The sequence below is a fragment of the Rhipicephalus microplus genome, unplaced genomic scaffold (genome assembly GCF_043290135.1).
Source record: "Rhipicephalus microplus isolate Deutch F79 unplaced genomic scaffold, USDA_Rmic scaffold_15, whole genome shotgun sequence".
Taxonomy (NCBI): Eukaryota; Metazoa; Arthropoda; class Arachnida; order Ixodida; family Ixodidae; genus Rhipicephalus; species Rhipicephalus microplus.
This window is the reverse complement of record NW_027464588.1, coordinates 15,565,466-15,586,572: the sequence shown is the minus strand read 5'-3', so window position 1 is coordinate 15,586,572 and position 21,107 is coordinate 15,565,466. Positions and strand designations below refer to the sequence as shown.

Genomic DNA, 21,107 nt, shown 5'->3' with positions numbered 1-21,107 from the left:
AAAGTTATTCGCAGACGACTGTATTATTTATCGAGAAATTAACAATCAACAAGATCACCTCTCTCTCAACAAGTCAATACCGTTGCAGAATGGTGCTCTCCTTGGCAGATGACAATCAACGTAAAAAAATCTGCATGCATGACGATAACACGGAAAAACCCTCTAACTTTTGCTATAACCTAAATGGTGCTGCCCTCACGAATGTACAGAGACATAAATATCTAGGCTTAACAATAACATCAGATCTAAGGTGGGACGCTCACATTGATGTTACTTCTTCTGCTATGCAAAAACTATTTTTTAATCGCAGATCGCTCCATCTGGCACCCACCTCGACGAAACTACTAGCCTACAAAACATTCATTAGGCCAATCCTTGAATATGGAAATACTGTATGGTTTCCTCATACCGTGACTAACATGAAAAAATAGAAAAGGTACAAAGGAAGGCCATAAGATTCATACATAACAAATTTAAACTGGCTGATTCACCCACTACCCTTCTAGCTGTTTCTGGGCTTCCCACGCTAGAACCACGGACGAAGCAGGCACGTTTTAAATTTCTTTATCAACTCCTACATAATTATTTCAAAATAGATGTCTCAAACTACGTTGAATATTCGCAAACACGAGCTACCCGGCACCAACATACAGATACTCTATTAGAATATAAATGTAAGAATGATGTGTTTAAATACTCTTTTTTTCCAGTTGCCATCCACGAATGGAATCGGTTAACCCCTTTCACCACCAATTCCCAGTAATTGTGCGATTTCTTATCAAGAATTGAAAATAACGTCGTTTAGCGTCCTTGATATGTCTGCTTTTCTGTGACATGCAAACCGGCATTCAATTGTATTTGGTGTGTATGGTGTGCATAAGTGCTGATTGTATGCTTCAAGGTTGCTAATATATATTCCTTTTACACATTATTTACCAATTTACGATCCTGAAAGTGTTAAGTGCTCTTTGTAACTGTATACTGTAGTGCCCACCTGCTATGGTCTCTTTGGAGACTGGCAGTATTGTGAATAAATAAATAAATAAATGTTGTGAGAGGAATATGGAAAGGGGTCATGGTTCCTGGGCTGACGTTTAGCAATGCGGTCTTGTGCATGAGATCAGAAGTTCAAGCAAGATTAGAAATTAAGCAACGTGGAATAGGTAGGCTTGCCTTAGGAGCTCACGGGAATACACCAAATCAAGGAGTACAGGGTGATATGGGATGGACATCATTTAGGAACAGGGAACCTAGCAGCAAGATAAAATTTGAGAAGCGGTTGAGAGAAATGGGGAGGAGCGTTGGGCTAGGAAGGTATTCAGCTACTCATACATGAAGAATGTCAATACAAAATGGCGGAATCGAACCAGAAAATTGACTGGTAAATACTCGGAAAACAGCAGGGCGCCAAACCAAAAAGAATTATTGGTTAAGAAGAAGGTGAAGGAAGCTGAGATCGATATGTAGAGAATTGGCATGATTATGAAGTCTGAACTAGAGATCTATCAAAATTTTAAGCAGGAAATTGCCAAGGAAAGGACCTATGATAATACTCCGGGTAATTCTCTACTGTTTGAGGCCAGGGCGGGAGCATTGCAAACCAAGACATATCGGGTCAAATACGAAGGGGTAGACACGGTATGCAGTGCATGTGGAGAGGAAGAAGAAACTGCCGAACACTTGATAATGTTCTGTAAAGGGCTTCACCTTATAGTTCAGGATGATGGCGCAGAGTTTTTCAAAGCACTGGGGTTTAGGGACAGTGAGGGCAAAATAGACTTTAAGCAGGTAGAATTAACTAGAAGGAGGTTATCTGATTGGTGGATAAAGTCAAGGCACGAGTGAAAACTAAACCCTTCACTGGAAAGTACAAATCCTCAACCTCACTATTTAAGGGAAAAAATAAATCTAGTTTTTGGTTCATTAAGTATTACGGCTTGGTAGCGCTAGCCAACGCCCGATCTAAAGGGTACAGCCATATCTATCCATCCATCCATCCGCCATGGGCTGGGAGACCAACCTCTGACGGCGTCAGAAAAACTACAGCGGCTTGGTGAACCAAAGCGAGCCGGGGATGGTGAGCGCGTCCGGAAGGTAGAAGAGCCTTCCCGCCTGCCAGCCTGGTTGTCGTTGATGGGGGCACGGCTTTCGTCGAACTGTCGGCGCGTAGCTGTAGGTGCACGATCATGGTATTCAGCTCGGCGATGTGGTCAAAAACGGTAAATGTGCCCTGGCTCTCCACAGTTGAAGCAGAGTGGTCGACGATTCGCAGTGCGCCATATATCGGTCTTCCGCATATAGGGTCACCTTACCGAATCCTGCTGAGCCCAGGCTGCCACAGGATACGGTTCGAGGTACAGCGGCACTGGCATGGGCGGGGGTCGACGAACAGCGTCTGCATAGCTGTATCCGTTCGGCTGGTAGGATAATTCTGGAGCCAATAGACGACGCACAGCGTCTGCGTAGGTACACGAGTTTTGACGGTGCGGTGGAGCGGAATATTGCTGAGGAGAGGCAAACGCTTGTCGAAGTTCATGGCGAACGACTTCAGCGACGGAGGCTACCGTGGAAGCCTGCTGCGGGGGCGCCTGTGACTGCAATGTGTATTTTGCGTTCTCCTTCGCGATCTCCTCACGCACGATCTGTCTAATCAGGTGGCGTAGAGAATAGACGTTGTTTGCGGTTTGCGGTGGTGCCTGCAGCTGCGCCGGTGGCCGGGCGATGAGACTGTCGGTACCGTTGCTGCACCGCGCGCTCCATTGCGGTGGCCTCCCTGGTGAACTCGTCCACTGTTGGCGGATTGCGCACAAGACCAAAAAAATAGCTGCTATTTGACGCCTCTCATGAGATGGCTTAGCTCTTGAGCCTTGTGCATGTTGGGGTCCGCGCGGTGGCACAGACGCACCATATCCTCAGCAAACATGGTGACGCTTTCATGCAGCTGTTGGGTGCGTCCTTCAAGAAGGCGTTGTGCGTTTTCGCGTTGGTCCGCGTTACCGAAGATGTCAAGAAACCGACGTCAAAACTCCTCCCTTGTCGTCAATGTTGCCTCCCGGTTTATAAACCACGTCTTCGCGCCGTCTTCAAGGGCAAAGTATACGTGGAAGAGCTTTCCATCGAGACTCCAGTAGTTCAATCCAGCTACCCATTCAACCTGCTCAAGCCATTCTTCCGCATCTTCGTTCGGCCGGCCATGAAATGGTTCAGGAATGCGCATATTCTGGACCGTCACCTGTGCAGGACTCCTTGCCATTTCTTGAGTAGGGGTGGCTGTCGGAAGTATTGCTCCCTCTAAAAGGCCAAATTCTGGTTCAAGACCTTGAAGGTGGCGTCTTGAGCGGTGCACAGATATCTCCACGCGTGGCTGTCTCGTAGGGCTGAACTCGAGGCTTCTTACAGGGGTGCTGATCATGAGGTGGTAGTACCCAGCACCTCCACCAGGGTCACAGGTTATAAATACAGGGGGTTTATTTAAAAACACGGACAGTGGAACTTGTAGAGACGCTCTCACAGAAGGCCGCTAAGACTGTCGTCTTCTTCACTCTGCTGCGCTGCGCCTCTCGAGCAAATCCGCGTTCTTCGTTGTCGTCGCTATCTCGGCGCTAAATGCAGCTATGCACGCGGCAATATAAATAATTGTTGTGATACAACCTTCACAATCTGTGATTTAACCCACAGCCCATGCTACAGTATACATTTAAAATACGGCGAAGTATTACTCTGGTCTCAGTCTGGCATCCACATTGTAATTACATCAAATGCTTTCAGCGAGGTAGTTGGTAAGCTGAAAACAACAAACGTTTAGAAGGTAAACCTTTCGTGTTAGCGCTTTGTACAAGTTTTCCTCCCTTTATTGTTATAGCAATTATATGGAAACTCCCAGTGGCCTGTTGCCGTTGCCGTCAAGGCCACCATGCGCTTTTATATAATAAGGTAAACCTACAAAAATGAATAATCGCAAAAAACTTCAGGGAGAACGGGACTGGTGACTCTAACCTGCGATTTTTCGCTTCACTTCATGACGCGTTAGGGCACTCGACCAATTAACCATAGATGCCGCATCATAATAACTGTGAGCTTCAGCGTTGCAGTTATTTGTTCAATAACTTATTCCGCTATATACACAATTGGCAAAAGTGCACGCTTAGGACGTCGGTGCACACCCACTTCAGCCGGAGTGAGACTGCGTGCATCCATACTTTTGCATGCAGGGCGTGGTCGCCTCTTCTCGCATGCTTATCAGTTGGTATTTCAACGCATGTCTTATAGTTTTCCCGGTGTTGTTTTTTAATCGCCGAATTTGCGTTGAACCCATACATCATGAGAAAGTCACTTCTTTCACTCGCGACAGTAGCCTTGTCTGCTAAAGAGTTTAACTGTTTGTCTTTCTTTCTATGTTTCCGTTTGTTCATATCGCATTCATCGTTTTACCCTTGCGGCGAAACATTGGCTTGTTCAGAAAAACAAACGCTATTTCGATGATATACCTAATCGTCGCTCCATACAACTGTCTTTGTCTGTTGCGCTACCACTTATCGGCTTAGAAAATAGCAAGCGTTTTATAGCATGTGATGCTGTGCTTCGATTTATCCCTTTAAGAGAGACTGAACGTATCTTTCATCTAAACAAATATTGCCACAATAGTAAATATTCCACTACGTAAAAGTAGACGTCACGTTCACGTTTTAAATATGACAAAAAATAATTGCAACTGACTGATATATAGCAGCTGGTAAGAACTTTTGGCTGGGTATTTTTTTCGAGCTTTTAAAAGAAGCCTTGAAGCAAACTACGGATTTACCTTCTGTGAAAAACGTTGCTGGTATTTGCAGGTGTATTCCCTGGAGTGTAGTTCCCAGGACAGTAGTCCAATGACACAGGCATCCTCGGAGGCGTTTTTTTGCTACGAATCACGTGCGTCATGTGCCACAGTTGAAATGCGACTGTGATGACCGTTGCTACTCCAGCACCCTGGAACATTTGCAAACGCATTTGGTGTAGCAACTTTGTGCTAACGATTGTGGTGGGTCGGGCATGTTTTCGTGGCTTGACCAATCAATACGAAGTGCCCAGTGAGACAAACGTAAAAACCAAAACAAAAGACGTTGGTGTTTCAAAGTGGCTAAAAATTAGCGCCTCTAAGTCTTACGTTTTTTCTTTGTCCTCATCTGATTGTGCACTTATAATTTATTTGTATTTCTGAGCATTATGTGGTTATTTGTGTTAAAACTAAACTTTGCAGAACCGGCGCTCCTCGCGGAGTGTGATTTATTCTTTTTATTAGCGTACCTGTTTGTTGGTTTCTATACAATAGTCATTGTCCTCCGCATGTTCTGTTCGTTAGTATGTGGATGCTCAGCAACCGTGTATGGTAAAATAGGACATTTTATTTCACACTTGTATTTTGTGAACACACAAGGACTTGCAAATACTTTTTACAGAACATTTAAAGAACACAGCAGGGTAGTTTATGCATGAGAAGTGAAACTTGAGCAAGTCGGTACGTATTCATCTTGGTTTTTGCAGTGCAGTAAGAGACGAGGACTAAGAAAAAAAGAACGTACATAACAGCACCCCTGTTGTGCACATTCTTTACTTCTTAGTCCTCATTCCCCTGTAAGCTGCAAAATGCAGATGAAGGTTAATTACCTTTTTATATTACCGAGCAATAGCTACGCCATTATTTGCAAATAAGGCTTAAACGTAAGATATGTAACTGAACATGTAGACTTCTATTAATCCGACGTTGCTCTTTTTTATTTGTAGTTAAGGGATCTTGCAGCTCTGAACACAGGAAGCGTTTGCTTACCTTGGAATGAACGAAAGGAAACAGTGCCGCTAAAAGGCATAGACCCACAAAAGGCGCTGTGATTGACGAATATACCATCAAAAATACCTGAAAAAGAACGAGACGTGATATGAGCGACAGTACTTGCGCAACACGTGTGAATCTCAATAAAGGAACGGCGTACTGGAACATATATTACTGAACTCTTAAATTATTGCAGGCTTTTGATATAGCAAGGTAGCAGTGTTAATTGGCAACCAGGCACTATACAATGCGAATTAGGCTAGGGCGAGCACTTTCACGTTTTCGGATTGTCACAAAGGGCTCAGCTGTAATCGTTTATTGTCATCAGCCACACCGTTCCCAAAGTGCAAATAAAATCACAGCTGTACAGGGCGTACATTGTTTCTGTGCATATTATCTAATAATGACATGGAGCATACATCATTTCTTCAAAAAATTGTGATGATTCATAGCGTCATGGCTAACTCGCCACTGTACTTGCAGTAGTCGCTTCATAATTTTACAACCAGCTGTAGAGAGCTGTTTTTCCCGCTTTCACGGTGAATGTCCTATGTGTTCCGCAAGGGCCCGGTGTTTCTTAATTTGTTAGGTGGCGGTGAGATAGAGAGAAAGAAGTAAACGTTTCATTTGAAACAGTGCCCTGAGCAATGCCCGGTGTCACCCTGAGGTGGGAGGGCTCCTTAGTCCAGGAACCCTCTGGCTTCTACTGCACTCTTGGCCCTGGCGACGAGTTGTTGTTGCTCTCCCGGGTCCTCGAGGGCGAGCATCGCCTCCCACGTTTCGGTTAGGTCTTCGTTCGTCCGTTCTGCTTCGTTATCAGTCGTGTGTTGTTGCAGATTACGTCTGGCAATACATTGGCATGCAAGAAGCAAGTGCGCAAGGGTGTCCGGTACGTTGCAAAGCGGGCACATAGAGCTATATCTCGTTGGGTAGAGACGGTGCATTAGGGCCCCATGTGTGTATGTGCTGCTTTGCAGGCGTCTCAGTATTATGATTTCCTCTTTTGTCAGTTTTGGGTGTGGTGGAGGGTATACTCGTCGCTCCAGCCTTTAATGCTGGAGTAACGATGAGTAGGTGTTTTGAACAACTTCCGTCCCTTCAACGACGGGTCGAATGTCGTGTGGGCAGGGGGCAGCCCAGCTGACGTGCTCGCGGGCAGCGGCGTGGGCCGCTTCACTTCCCTGCAGACCCTCGTGTCCTGGCACCCATAATACACAAGTGTGTGGGAGTGGAGTGCTTCGCCGTTCAAAATATTGATGGCATTGGCGGAGATACGGTCCTTAGCGAAATTCCTGCAGGCGGCTTGTGAGTCGGTGAAAATTACCGCGGCATCTGTACATGTTGTGGTTGCTAGAGCGATTGCCGATTCTTTTGCGGTGTCTGAATTGACTGCGTTGACCGTGGCCGACGCTAATTCTCGGCCTTGAAAATCGACGACGCTGACAGCGTACGCGTTTCTATGCGGATACTTGGCCGCGTCAGTGTAGCGAGCGTCCGGGTCTTGCTTGAACTTTCGTCGAATAGCGTTAGCTCTAGCCTTGCGTCTACTTTTGTGGAAAGTAGGATGCATGTTGCGTGGAATAGGTGCGATGGACAGCTACTCTCTAATGTACAGCGGGATGTGCTTTTTCCGGTCTGCATCGGTGATGAACGTCTCGCTGTAGTCGAGGTACCGGAGGACCAACCTCCCCGTGGGCGTCAGCTTGAGCCTCTCCAGCTGACTGTTCTTATGCGGTTTGATGAGCTCTTGCCACGTGTTGTGGACGCCCATCTTTAGGAGACGTGTGGTAGAGGCCATTGGCGGAAATCCCAGGGCTACTTTAGTGGCCTTTCTTATCATGATATTAGGTTTTTCAATTTGAGCGGTTTTCAAATTCAGGTACGGCGAGCCGTACGCAATGCAAATGGTGAACAGAGCTTGCATTATACGTAGCGTGTCGTGCTCTTTGAGTGCGTTTCGTTGATTTGCGATGCTCTTGACGAGGTGCATGAGTTGTGATAGTATCCGTTAGAGTCTCGGTATGGTGGCAGCTCCCGATCCATCCTTGTAGAAGTGAACTCCAAGCACTCGCAGGGTCTCGACTTTTGGAATTAAGGTCCCTTTCAGCGTTACGCTAGGGTCAGGCTCGTCGTATAGAGGGGGTCTGCCTCTTGTTCTCGCTTTGAGGACGAGGTGCTCTGATTTCTCGGGGGCACAGCAGAGACCGCAGTTTCTGAGATACCTTTCGATGGCATCTACGGCGGTTTGTAGGCAGGTCTCTTGTCTTCCAGTGTTCGAAGCCCTGGTCCAGAGCGTGATGTCATCAGCGTAGATCACGTGCCGTAAATCAGGTATTTCGTCGAGAATTTTTGGCAGATTGATCATAGCCACATTAAAAAGTAACGGTGAGATGACCGAACCCTGCGGCGTTCCTTTTTTCGGTAGTTGGAAGCTTTTTCTGGGGATGTTGCATATGCCCATGGTTCCTGTACGGTCTGTCAGAAAGTTTCTGACATACGTGTAGGCTCTAATGCCGCAGCCAACGCCTTCGAGGTTGTTGAGGATCGCGTCGTGGCTGACGTAATCGAAGGCCGCCTTGACGTCAACTCCGAGTATGGAGTACTTTCTTCGATGGGTGAGGTGATCAAGGAGGTCTTCTATGAGTAGTAAGAGCACGTCGTGCGTCGAAAGATGCTGCCTGAAGCCAAACATGGTGTCCGGTAGGTGTCCACTATATTCCAGGTACTGGGTTAAGCGGTCGTGCACCATGTGTTCGAACAGCTTTCCCACGCACGAGGTGAGAGCAATCGGGCGTAGGTTCTCGATGCCGACTGGTTTGTTAGACTTAGGGATCATGTTGATTTCCGAGTGCTCCATACCGCAGGTAGCTCTCCTTTATCCCAGCAGTCGTTGTAATATCGGAGAAGAGCCGTGGTTGCCTGGTGCGGTAGGTTGCGTAAGTGCTTGTTGACAATCCTGTCTATTCCGGGGCTGGTTTTTCTTGTCAACTTCGTTAGGGCTGTGCAGCTCAGCCAGGCTGAAGGACCCGTCGAGTTCAGTGTATGGTGCGCCAGCGTATTCTTTGGTGTGAATTGAAGCCCCAGTGGGTGCATCGCCACAGAGCTTCTTTTGTAATTCTTCTAGGAGGTGTTCTTCTGTACCGGCGTAGTTTTGTATAAGCCTCTGAAGGTGCTGCTTCTGCGCTGCTTTGAAGGGTTCTGTGGCTAGTAGTGTGCGTAGCAGATGCCAGGTCTTCTTGGTGCTCAGAGTTCCCTGAAGCTTGTCACAGAAAGCATGCCAGTTCTCCCTGGCCCATCGGTTCGCATAATCTTGAGCTTGCTCGGTGAGGACAGAAATGCGTTTCCGTAACTTTCTGTTGAGTTTTTGCCGCTTCCACCGTTTTAGAAGTCCTATTCTAGCCTCCCAAAGGTGGAGGAGATGTGCGTCGATGGCGGATGTATCGACGTCAAGCTGTATGTCCTTAGTGTAGCGCTCGGCTATTTTGAGCACATTCTTAAAGCAGTCTTCAATGTCGATTATGGTGGTTTCAACGTCGAGGTCATTTCTAAAGGATTGCCATTCCGTTAACCGCGCTATTCCAGTCTTGGTCTGTTTACGAGTGTGCGCTACGGAGAGTTGGATGGTGTGATGATCACTACCTAAAGTTTCCGGTAGCACACTCCACTCTGCCCTAGTGTTGTTCGCCTTAAAAGTAAGATCTGGACTCGTACCCCTGGAGACGCTGTTCCCGATTCTCGTCTTCTGAAGAGGGTCGTTCCACAGGGTTAGTCTGTGATGTTGAGCAGTAGCGTGCACCCGAGAACCTTTCCCCGTGGTTATATGATGGTCCCATGCCATGTGAGAGGCGTTAAAGTCTCCCATTATTATGATCTGGTGGCCATCGTGCGCTTCCTGATTTCTCGTATGAAGTGATCGAAGTCTGGTAGTTGGTCTCGTGGGGGGCTGTATATATTGGTTATGAAAAGACTTTGCTGCGTCTTTCGTTCCGGCAGAATATCTATTAGGGTATGCTCTGTCTGAGTGTCCTCAATTTCATGTTTTTGCGTTGAAAGTGCTTTCTTGACAAGTATGGCAGTGCGTTGGGTTTGTGCGCAGGTCGCGTATCCTTGCCGTCGTACGTTCTGCGTGTTGGTTTCCTGAAGTGCAATGATGTCTGGTTGGTTAAGCTTGATGAATTCTTGTAGGCTTGCGTGTCGAGGGCGGTATGACCAACAGTTTCATTGCCATATGCGTAAAGTTGAATCCTGGTTCTTATACTTATGGTTAGGGACTGCCATCTTCAATCGATTCGATGTCACGCCTGCCATCGCGACTCAGCGAGACTGAGCGAGAGGCATTGTGACTGTTCGCTCGTGCCTTCTTCCGAGTCATTTGGCGTGGGTTGTTCAAGCTGTCGATCGGTGCCATGGTTACGTAAGTTTTTTTCACGTGCGCGATGAAATTGTTGACTTGCGCAGCAATCCCATCAATTTTGGCATTAAGCGTAGTGATCTTGTGTTCAAACAGTGAGGCTGTTTTTTCTATTGCAGACTGGACAATCTTTTTCATCGTGGCGTGCATGCTATTCATAAAAGATTCTTCGAATATTGTGCACCTTGCGTTCACTAGGGCTTGGACGCCTACCTTGGTCAGCGTCTGTCCGGCTCTGTGCTTGAGTTTGCTTGTTCTTGATATTGTTGTTCTGCATTGTCCGAATGTCCTTGCTCATGCGTGCACTTTTCAAGTAGTTTGTCAATGAGCTCTTGTTGTCGTTTTGACTCTGAAGCAGTTTATGAGGCTTTGTTGGCTTTGCAGTTGGCTGTGCTGATTCTGGAGCTTTTTTCTGGTTTTTCAGTCTATCTTCGAGATTCGTATGGATGAGGTGTCCGACTTCGAGGAGGTTAAGCTGCTGCTGTCATTAGATCCACTTGCCATGGCAGCGTAGCTCGCACGTTTAACGGAACGCGAGCGCGTGCGAGAGTGGGAACGCGAACTGGAACGCAGTATTGATTTGGCTCTACTGCGCGCAGAGACGGAACGCGTGCGAGAGTGGGAGCGCGAACTCGAACGCAATATTGACTTGGAACTGCTGCGCGTGGAGACGCGGCCCTCATTGTTACTGTTAGAGGTAGTGGCCGATATGCTAACCTCAGGGAACTCTTCTCCGCTGGCGTTCCAGTTGTTGTCTATTTCCTGAAGCCTGTTGAGGCGCTGTTGTCTTACGTTGAAGGGGGTGGACTTGTCTTTAGTCTCCTTTTGCATTCTTTACCTGCTGTTTCGTGTCCTTCCCCACAGATCTTGCAGATGGGTGCGCATTCATGTCCCTGCGTTTGTCCGGCCTTGCCACATTTATAGCAGAAATCCGGGATAGGTTTCGGACAGACGTCCTGGCGGTGACCCGTATTGCCACAAGCTCGGCAATACTGCACTGACTTACGATATGGTCTGCAGCGGAAGTCTACGCTCTGGAAAATTATGTAGTAGGGAACGTGCGGTCCTTCAAAGAAGACGACTGCCGCGGTCGATTGACCTAGCATTCGGGCGTGAAGAACTGTGTATCTTGCCAGTGCGTGAATTCCAGTCATGAGTTCTGCGGTGCTCGTAGCGGGTATCAAGCCACTGATGACGCCTCTGGGGACATCTTCCGGTGTTCTGATGTTGCCGTTCACAGTGTAAAAAGTTTCTCCAAGCTGTATTTTCTGGATACTTACCAGCTTCTTGGCGTCTTCTTTGGTGGCGGTGCTTGCGATGATTAGGTTTTCCATTCTCTGGACTTGTACGCGTACCTTGTCGTTAAAGTCTTGCTGTGATATTCCACTCACTCTGCCGATGGCATGCGTGACAGCGACGGTGTTCCATTTGGCGAGGTCAAGACCTGCTTGCGGGCGGTAGACAATCTTGAAGTCATGGAGCGGCAGAGGTGGCATCTTGGGCCTGCGTTGTTGCTGCGTTGGTGATGACTTTAGCGTCTGCTCATTGATAGGTGGCTGCTCTGTGGGTTGGTTGGCCGGTGACTTTGGTTTGGCGACAGCCTTCTTGTCTTTCTTATTTCTTGTGATCCAAGCGCTTTCCGTTGCAATTGTTCTGCCACTGCCAGCGTCATAGGTCCACGAATTTTCTGTTGTTTTGTTTGCGCCCACTGGGTCAGTTTGCATTGTATTTCCTTCGTCTTGCTGATTTCTTTGCATTTCGCTTGCTGCGGCTGCGTCTCTGCTTATTCTAAGCTTTTCGCCACGGTGAGCGCGAGCGCTCGCGCCGTGCCGTCAAGAACGCCTGAGCGCGTTATGCAGGCGTTGCGCGGCTTTGCTCAGGAACGAACTTGGCGTTAGGCCTAATAAACTGGACGCGCGCTTGTCGGGAATGAAGTCTTATATCTTGAGACAGGATGCACTCACCCAAAAGAAGCTGGTGTCCGCCGATTCCTCGTGTCTTGGTGGCTGAGGCTGTGAAACTGTTGGGTTCGTCACTGGCCTTGTTTCGGGTTAAAAAGCACGAAAAGCAGGAGCCCATGCGAGACGCGTCTGGTCTATCTAGGTGGTGGTGAAGTTCTAGGGTTTATCACAAGTACTAGTTCTATGGTTTCTTACAAGTACTAGGTTTCGTACGTCAACTGTTCTTGACATTCAGAAAGCAACGCCCGTTTACTGTGTCTATTAGAATCAACAAGTTCAGTTACATTAGAAAGAGCTGCGAGTTCTGCTGTCGTAGATATCTTCACCCATGTATTCAACCGTAGTGCGACTTCTTGCTATAGTGAAACCATCTCCACATAAAAACAGGACGACAATGCTGAGCCATTGGTGGAGATGTGTGCGTGATTACTGGAGTTTTCAAATATTAGGAGTAAATACAATTGTTTCAGTGCATGAGCTCATACACATGACTTCCACCGCACACCACCTGAAATTTTTTGGTAAGTGTTTAGACGGCTTTGGGTTAAGTAAGTGTTAAGTAACACACCACGGAATAAATGCTGGCTTTGCCGCGGGTGCTCACTCACATGTAAATTGTCAGCGTTGTGTGCAGGGAATGTCGATAAGGATCGTGCGGTGTCTTTGTGCTGCGAGGTTTGCAAGGTGGTGAAAAGGAGCACTTGAGATATTTTGTACGCTGCAGTGTACTGAGGATAGAACGTGTCGGGGCTGAGAAATCTTGAGTGATCGCCATGCTTTCATCAGTTGGCGCGCAGAGGGCTAAGCCCAGTATAATTCAACTGCTTCGGCTGGAATATTCTGAATCATGCACAGGTTAAACTTGCCGGAGTTGATTATTGCTGGTTAGTTGAACTACAGATATCCAATCCAATTAAAGCACCTTGTAGAGGTGTAGAATGAGGATAAGGGCACTCGTCATTTATATCCGGCAAAGAACATGCACAAATGAAGAATAGCAGTCTGCCGCTTCTTTCAATCACTTATGGAGCCCCAGACACATTTCTGTCAATTATGACCCCTAAAATATGTGGCTTCGGTTGTGAGATATCACTTTACAGTAAATATTGTGTTCGAAGCATACGTTGGCTCCCGGGTTAAAGCTATCACTGCACACTTTTTACTGCATACCTCGAAGAACCTTGAATAGTATGATATCGTTGCAGCTATTTTTCGAAGGCGGCTGCGAAGCTGAAGGCTTGTATCGCCTATAGACCATACGAAGATTCCGTCGGTGCATACAGATGACATGCCCTGTACGGTGCATGTTTGGTTTTAGACTAAATGAATGCAGGTCGGATTGAAAGTACTCGTGCTCGAAACTCGCCCTTCAGAGACTCCTTGGATACTGTTATGCTTGCGTGTCAGGCCCGTAGAATGATCACACCTGCAAGCCGCTCAACTCCCGCATATATATCTTGCCACCGAAACGCCCTGTTTTTACGGGGCGAAGGATAGCTTCCTATGTTAGAATACATATAAGTACCCTCATGTTCCAGAAAGCAAGCTCCACGGAGTGCCCTACAGGCCTTCCGCTGTTCAACATATACCCCAAAATCAACAACCTCGCCTGCTAACCAATGTCTATGCCTAAATCTGGCCATGGTATTTATATAGCTTCGTAATACTCCCAGAACCTTTCCAGGCGTGTTATAAGCATTCACCTTATTGTTCTCCCACGCAGCATGCCAGCACAATTCGCAGGCATCAATAAAAGTTGAAGCAGGCGAATTTGCTTGCATACCTGCGTATGTGCACAGCTCTGTCAGGAGTCATTTTATAGGAGAAAGTACCGTACGAGCGTTGCCTGCAAAGTGTCAAACAGAGGTGAAAGTTGTGCGGTAAGGCGCTGGCACTGAAGAACATTGACGCAGCTCCTAGCACATCCATAAAAATCGTATAGTTTATTTGGGGGTACCGAGAAAGCAATAAATGGTGGAGTGTGTCCTTGCTTGTTCCCGTGAAATTCAATATGCAGGACATCCCTCTGCACAAGTATTACGCATCTCCAACCTCTCTGCAGTGTAGGTGATGTGCCAGAAATTTATTATGGTGTCACCTTCAGTGGTTCTGTGATTATCACAGACGATGGAAGGAGTCAGAAATGAGTATTCCTCAACAACACGCACGCGTTCACTACGTTTTTTTCCACAGGCATATTGTGTACGAGATATTTAGTAGCACATGTTACAGTGGATTTGATATTGATTGGCCGTTTGTGTGGCGAACGTTGCCAGCTTTGAAGTGTGAGGGAAGACCGCGCCGTTCAGACACAAGCGTCGAGTAACGCGTGTTACAGAGGGTTGTGTTGCACGTAATAAGAGTGCTTTCTGTAACTTGCCTACTAACATTGACAAGTCATCAGTTGGAATGGAAAGGCTGGCATCCCAAATGGCGCTAACAGTGCCGTTACTGCTTGTGCGAATTGTGCATGCAACGTTCACTCTTACCAATTCTTTGATGTCATTACGCTAAATTTCGCTCTAGAAGTAGTGGATTCACAAGTTGGACTTAGGGCTTTCGGGCCAAAGATTATGGTATGCTGCCAGTGATGTGTTGCATTCCTATGGTAGAGGCGCTTGCAGACGATGTCGTCCACAAGCGCCTCCAACATAAGACTCCACCATGATATTCTTTTTCCAGTTCAACTCATGACGAGCTTGAATCCGACGTCCGGTGAATCGAACTGTCACAAGTAAAAACCGGTTCCCTCACTGTTGATGTCTGTTGGCAAACCATGGACAGTTGAGCAGTCAGTATTATTCTGTACATTTTCGCCCTTCACCAAGCGCAGAAACAGCACACAAATGCTTTGGGACAAGCGATATATTTTCATGATTCCTAATAAGGCGAGGGGCGGGATTCAAGAATGAAATGCCAAAGGCCTGAATGACTTCGACGCGCCGCTGAGGGGTTACGAAAAATTCACAGTATAGCTACAGATTGTCGCACGATGGGATGCGTGTGGCCCTTCTGAAGACACTGTTGCTAGATGCCGACAAAGGGCTCTTATAAATGTCTGATATGAGCTCTTAAGACATGCACTAGAATGCGTTCGTATCACTTGGACTCAGACGATCGCAACAGGGGCCTCTCGATGCATGGTTTGTCACACTAAGTCAAAGTCTGAGCACCTGAGCATATCTAGTCTGCTGGACGCGAATGTTTATATCGCGAATGTTGGTCTCTACGGGCAGACTACATCTTCAATACCTTTTAAAAACACACAGTACAGTTCCGACAATATCACTGCAAACATTGCGCCAGCTCGTTTGTTTGTTTTTCAAAAGACGATAGCCTGTCTTGGGATACTTCAAAACATAAATATTCGTCTGTATTTCAGTTTGTGTGCCTGTCAATTGATTCAGCCACACGGTAAAAATTTAACCCCTTGCTTAACGACCATGCCTCTTGATCTCGTACCTGCGTTCATCTTCGTGAACATTGTCAATCAAAAAGCAAGTATTACGTGTATTTGAGGCACAACATAAATACGCGAGTACTACACGCTGTGTTCCTTCATTTAGGAAATGCATAGATACGTAATTTGAAAGATCGTAGAGCTAATTACGGTGCGCAGACAGTGCGACACTATGGAAGAAAAAGTGGGTGTACCCTACTTTTCGCTAAAACTAAGGTCCCTAGTTGAAACAAGGTAGCGTCACTCATTGTTCTCGAGCCGTCCTCCTCACTCTCTCGATTACTCCTCTTTTTCTCTGCCATCCGCGTCTGTAATTGGTGCATTACTTGCACGTGATCTTGCAAATGGCTGGTGGTGCTATTTATTATTATGCAAAAGGTTCAAAATGAGTACGCATGCGCATATGGCTCCAGCCGGATTCTCGCCGTGACCAAAGACAAAATCGTAGCCAGAACATAAACTGAAGAGGAGGAGCGTTTCGGTGTGCACTAAGTCGACCAAGATTGTTTCGCCATGCTCGTTCAATGCAACATCTGCGTTTTTCAGCAATGCTGCCTTGCTGTAAACAACAGAAAATGGTTTCGCTCTCTTCAACTTACCTCGTGCTTTCCGAGATGAAGCGCACCATTAAGTGCAACTATTAACCATTTCACGCGATTGCTTTCGTGCAACTCCGTCAACGTATGTCGACGCGAATCTGCGAAGCGAGTTCACTTGTCGGTTTTTATTGAAACGCCAGGCACGCGTCTAATGCGTGTCTAGTGCATGCCAGTTGGTACAAATACATGTGGGTATGCACGTATACAGAGCAGCTGTAGGTTGTAATCAACGCACCTTTAGAAACATTTCACTCTTGACCAGTTCCCGCTTGAGCCGAAACGCGCTGCTTCGAGACACCTCACTAGTAGAACTCTCACTTTTCAAGAAGGTCCCAGCACCGCATCAGAATCCCTTGGCATCACGATTGTCCAAATGGGCACATTTAAAAAAAAACGTCATCGCAGTGCTGCTGGACGAGTGTTCGTACCAATCTGGTCGTAGTTTTTTTTCTTGCGTGTGCACAAGCCGGTTGTAATCAATCGTCATCACAACGTCCCGCCCTGTGGCCACTTACAGGATCCAGCAAAAAGCACGTTCACTGTGTCACAGCACGAACAAAACACAAGCGGAGAAGTGGACTAGTTAGAACTGGACAAAATACCGCGGCCGTGGAACTAAAATGTACTACGCGAGACGCCATGGCTAGTGGTGTAAAGTATAGAACTGCACAACGTTGCCGGTTGAATAACGCACATCCCGCTTGTTCTTGTGTTGTGCCGTTTATGTTCATAAAGGTAACTGTTTATTCTACGTCTTATTTCGTTCCATTTTGTTTCATTTACATCTATTCACCGTAGCAACAGAACCCAAACATTCGCTTTTGGATGAAAGTTTTAAACCTTCTAGGGGGCGCTTCAGGCAAATAAGCGAGGAGGAAAAGGGAGGGTGTCGCTACCTTGGAAACTTGTTTCATCTAGGGACCTTGTTTCATCTAGAAACCTTAGCTAAAACGACATGGTGCTGCCGCCTACCTGTTGCTCTGCGTTCTAAAACACTCTCCTTTCTTGACATTACTGAAAGATTGCGTCTATATCTCGCGCAGCACCTGCAGACCGAAAACTACCATTTTTTGGACATCCTTAATGATAATTTATTTGTGGGGTTTAACGTCCCAAAACCACCATATGATTATGAAAGACGCCGTAGTGGGGGGCTCCAGAAATTTCGACCACCTGGGGCACCAAAATCTGAGCACACGGGCCTACAACATTACCGCTTACATCTAAAATGGAGCCGCCGCAGCCGGGATTCGATCCCGTGACCTGCGGGTCAGCAGCAGAGTACCTTAGCCATTATACCACCGCGGTGGGGCTCTTTGGACATTCTTAACAGGACAGCACGCAGATACGCGGCCTTATTTTATTTTATTTTTTCGCACAGTACCTTTAACAGGTAAGAGGTTGCTAAGAGGAGCTCTTTCGTGTAGGTCAGATGCATGCGCTAAGTTAAGTCGACACCAATAGCTATGTCGAAAACTTCCCGAGTTCTGACACAAAAAATAGTCCTCACAGTAAATGAAACAACGCAGGGTGTCAATGGTGGGTACTAACACCCCTTATGCGCTTCAAAGACGATCGTCTTTGTTTGGGACCTTCGACGCAAAAACTTTGGTCTGTCTGTCTGTCTGTCTATCTGTCTGTCTATACGTTTTTCTGTTTGTCCGCCCTTAACGGAACCCTAAACAGCACCAAAGTGACCAAATGATACTACAAACGGCTGAGCCCATCCGCAGCCCCCACCATTAGAGCTCAAGCTTCAGTGTTCATACTTCTGCGATTGTCGATTAAAAAGCAAATATTGCGCATATCTACGACACTATAACAAAATGTCAATAATATGCATATGTATTTTTTACTAGAAAAATGCATACATAAGTAATCTGTAGTACTGTAGCGCTTATCACGCTGCGCTGACCATGCAACGCTTGCACAAAAAGGCGAGTGTTTCCAACGCTTTGTTAAGACGACACGGTGGTGCCACCTACCCGTCACCTTGCGCTCTACACCTTATCACCTCAGAGACGGGCGCGCAAGCTGCGCGCTTTGTTTTCTAGGATAACTGCCAGATAGCGCTCATGTCTCACGTGTGACGTGACTTGATGTGCTCGTTCGCCTCCGCTGCACGCTCGAGGCACTCTAACGCACCACCTCCAAAACAGCGTTCACCGATTTTCTTGCGCAGAACATCAATTAAAAGTTTTTTTTTTCATTCTGTCTAGACGCAAGACTATCGACTTTTGACAACCTTTGCAGTGTAACAGGCAGATAAGGGGCCGATTGTTTTTTATCTGAGGTTATTTGAAGCATAGTTCATTTATTTCCCTGACGCATAGTAGTACACTGGTAATTTTTAACTCTCTGACCTCCCTGTCTTTCAGCTCTCTTTCTTCATTCTCTCCTTTCTTTGGAAATTGTGCCGTAAAAAATCCTACTCACTCTTTCTTATGCATTTAATCTTGCTCTCTTTCCCTGCATTGGTATCTCATCAAACTTACATTATCGCACTGCCTTCTGAACAGTTTATAATCAATAAAAGGTAGTGAGTGACTTTCTTATACTTATTTACTGCTGCAATCTTTTATTTATGCTAAAGGGCAGTACCAATAAACTTACTCATTTCGATTTAGTAAGAAGAAGACATACAAAATATTGAGCTTTTCCCACTCACCCTTGTCAACGACCCCATGTGAACGCACAGGGTTCCGTAGATGGTCATGATGACACCTAATAAAAGGGCTGTAAAACAATATTTCCAGTGGAACACAAATCAGTTTGTTTGAGAGTGCAAGCGCATGAGAACACAGCTCTCATACATGCTTGATTTATTTTAACGCATCGCATGCGTAATGTATCGGGGCTTGTAAACGCTCAAGAAATGCATTAAACATAATTTATTGATTGCTACGAGAGAAAGAAATGATGATATGCCACATACATTGCTCTCATAATTTTCAATATTCGTTAGGCGTAATGACAGATCAATCTTCATTGAAACTTGGGCAAGGAGTGTCGAGGCTCGTAGATGTGGACACAGTTATATATGACTGATAATATTTAGGCACATTATGCCCTTGTGAAATGTCGCCTGAATATTCCAGCAAAATTAAGGGCTAAACTAAGCTAAAAACTATGTATCTCTAACATAGTCACTGTATTTCCTAAAAAACTTCACTGCTTGCCCGTTTCGACATATTTAACTTCCTTTCCGAGTTAATGGTAGTACAAAACTGTGAGGCAGCAATTCATAAGAATAATTATATGTATTCATAACAAAGTGTTACACGATTTTCATTTTCTCTTATTATTCTGCCTTCATTTATCAGAAGAAAGGTTAAGCAGTATAGTATGGCATCTGCATGACTCCACGAAGTTTTTTTTAATATAGCTTCCGTTTAACGTCCATACATAAATTATAGAGGCGTATACTAAGCACCAAGAAGTCTGTTGCCTATTCCGTGAGACTCGTATGTTAAAATAGCACCTTGGCGAAAAGTACCACTTCCGTGTTTTTCTGAAGATTCCCTATCTAATTTTATTACATTAGGACCTATTCCAGCTCGCTGGCTTATTGAGCACCGTAATAAGCCTAAAACGTATCCGAGCCGTTTAGACTATATCTGCGGGAGGCTAATCATGCTTTTCTGTCGAAGCAGAATAGTTACCTTCGTTTTGAAGTGTTTATTCAGTTTATTACGAGAATGGTTGTAGTTTGAAGCACAAGAGGGTAAAAATTATCATTATTTTAGGAAAACATTAGGGCAATAAGGATCACCAGAAATATGAAAAAAAAGTCTCGGAAAAGTGGCGTCGGTCTAGCGAATGTTTCGACAAGTACACCTTTCATCGCCTAACAAGCTGTCGCTTTTCTTAGTGGTATGTATGTGTAGCCTTTTTTCTCTATTTTTCCCAACGATAGAAGTTAAGAACAAGAGATGAAATGAAGGCAGTATTGTGATAACTCACAGCATTGCTCACTATGTCACAAGTCAAAAATGCACAGCATCCATGCGCAACAAATAAATAGGAAAATTTTATAGTCGAAATAGTTGAAGAATCTTTATATAAAAACTTGAATCTCATTCGTAGTTGTTCTGTGGCTACCTCATCTGGTAAGGAAAAGAACCTTATTTAAAACATTTACATGTGTTAGATAGAATGTACTAAACTCGTGAACAGCATACGGCTAACTATATTTACTGCTTCTCGGGGATCCGAGCTTTCAGTGTATTGAAGTTTTGACCTTCGCTGGTTGTACAGAATTTTCGATCGTCTCTAATCATATGTAATATAGTAGTGTGAGGCCCACGGGACAGCTTTATGCTATCCCGTAGAAGAGTACCATGTTCTCTAAATTGTTAACCACTTTATTTAAACACTTCACAGTGAAGTACTAAGTACTCATAAGTTTTAACCCTTTTACATGCGAAGCATTTTTAGTGAACGACGGTGACTTTGAGCGTATCTATCTATCTATCTATCTATCTATCTATCTATCTATCTATCTATCTATCTATCTATCTATCTATCTAGCCTCTTCTGACATTTAGCTCTACTGGCCGTTTCGATAATGGTATCGATACCAAACTTCGTATGCCATAACATGGCTATATGACGAGCATTATTGACTAGCCATAACATGAAAATCATGTCATGTATGTAATGAATGTCATGATTTACATTTCATGGTCTTTCTGCTCTTGCGGTGTTCTTGTTCACATGAAATGTTGTAAAACTGGCATGGTATGACATAACAGCATAAGAGACATAAGTGACAGACCTCAACGTGGAAATAATAGCATGCGTGTAATAATTTCCATGTTACGACTAGTCATGACTACACGTCGCTCTCATGGTGCACTCGTGG

The 21,107-nt window shown here is 45.7% G+C and overlaps 1 protein-coding gene across 1 annotated transcript in view; it reads right to left on the bottom strand.

The window, feature by feature from the left end:
- LOC142784639 (sodium-coupled monocarboxylate transporter 1-like) overlaps positions 1-21,107 on the bottom strand; it is a 47,790-nt gene that overhangs the window by 13,490 nt on the left and 13,193 nt on the right. The window contains exons 4-6 of the mRNA XM_075883067.1: positions 18,912-18,979; positions 5,810-5,896; positions 4,802-4,971 (exon numbers count right to left, since the gene is read on the bottom strand). Coding sequence (XP_075739182.1) covers positions 4,802-4,971; positions 5,810-5,896; positions 18,912-18,979 — 325 coding nt within the window. The remainder of the gene's footprint in view (positions 1-4,801; positions 4,972-5,809; positions 5,897-18,911; positions 18,980-21,107) is intronic.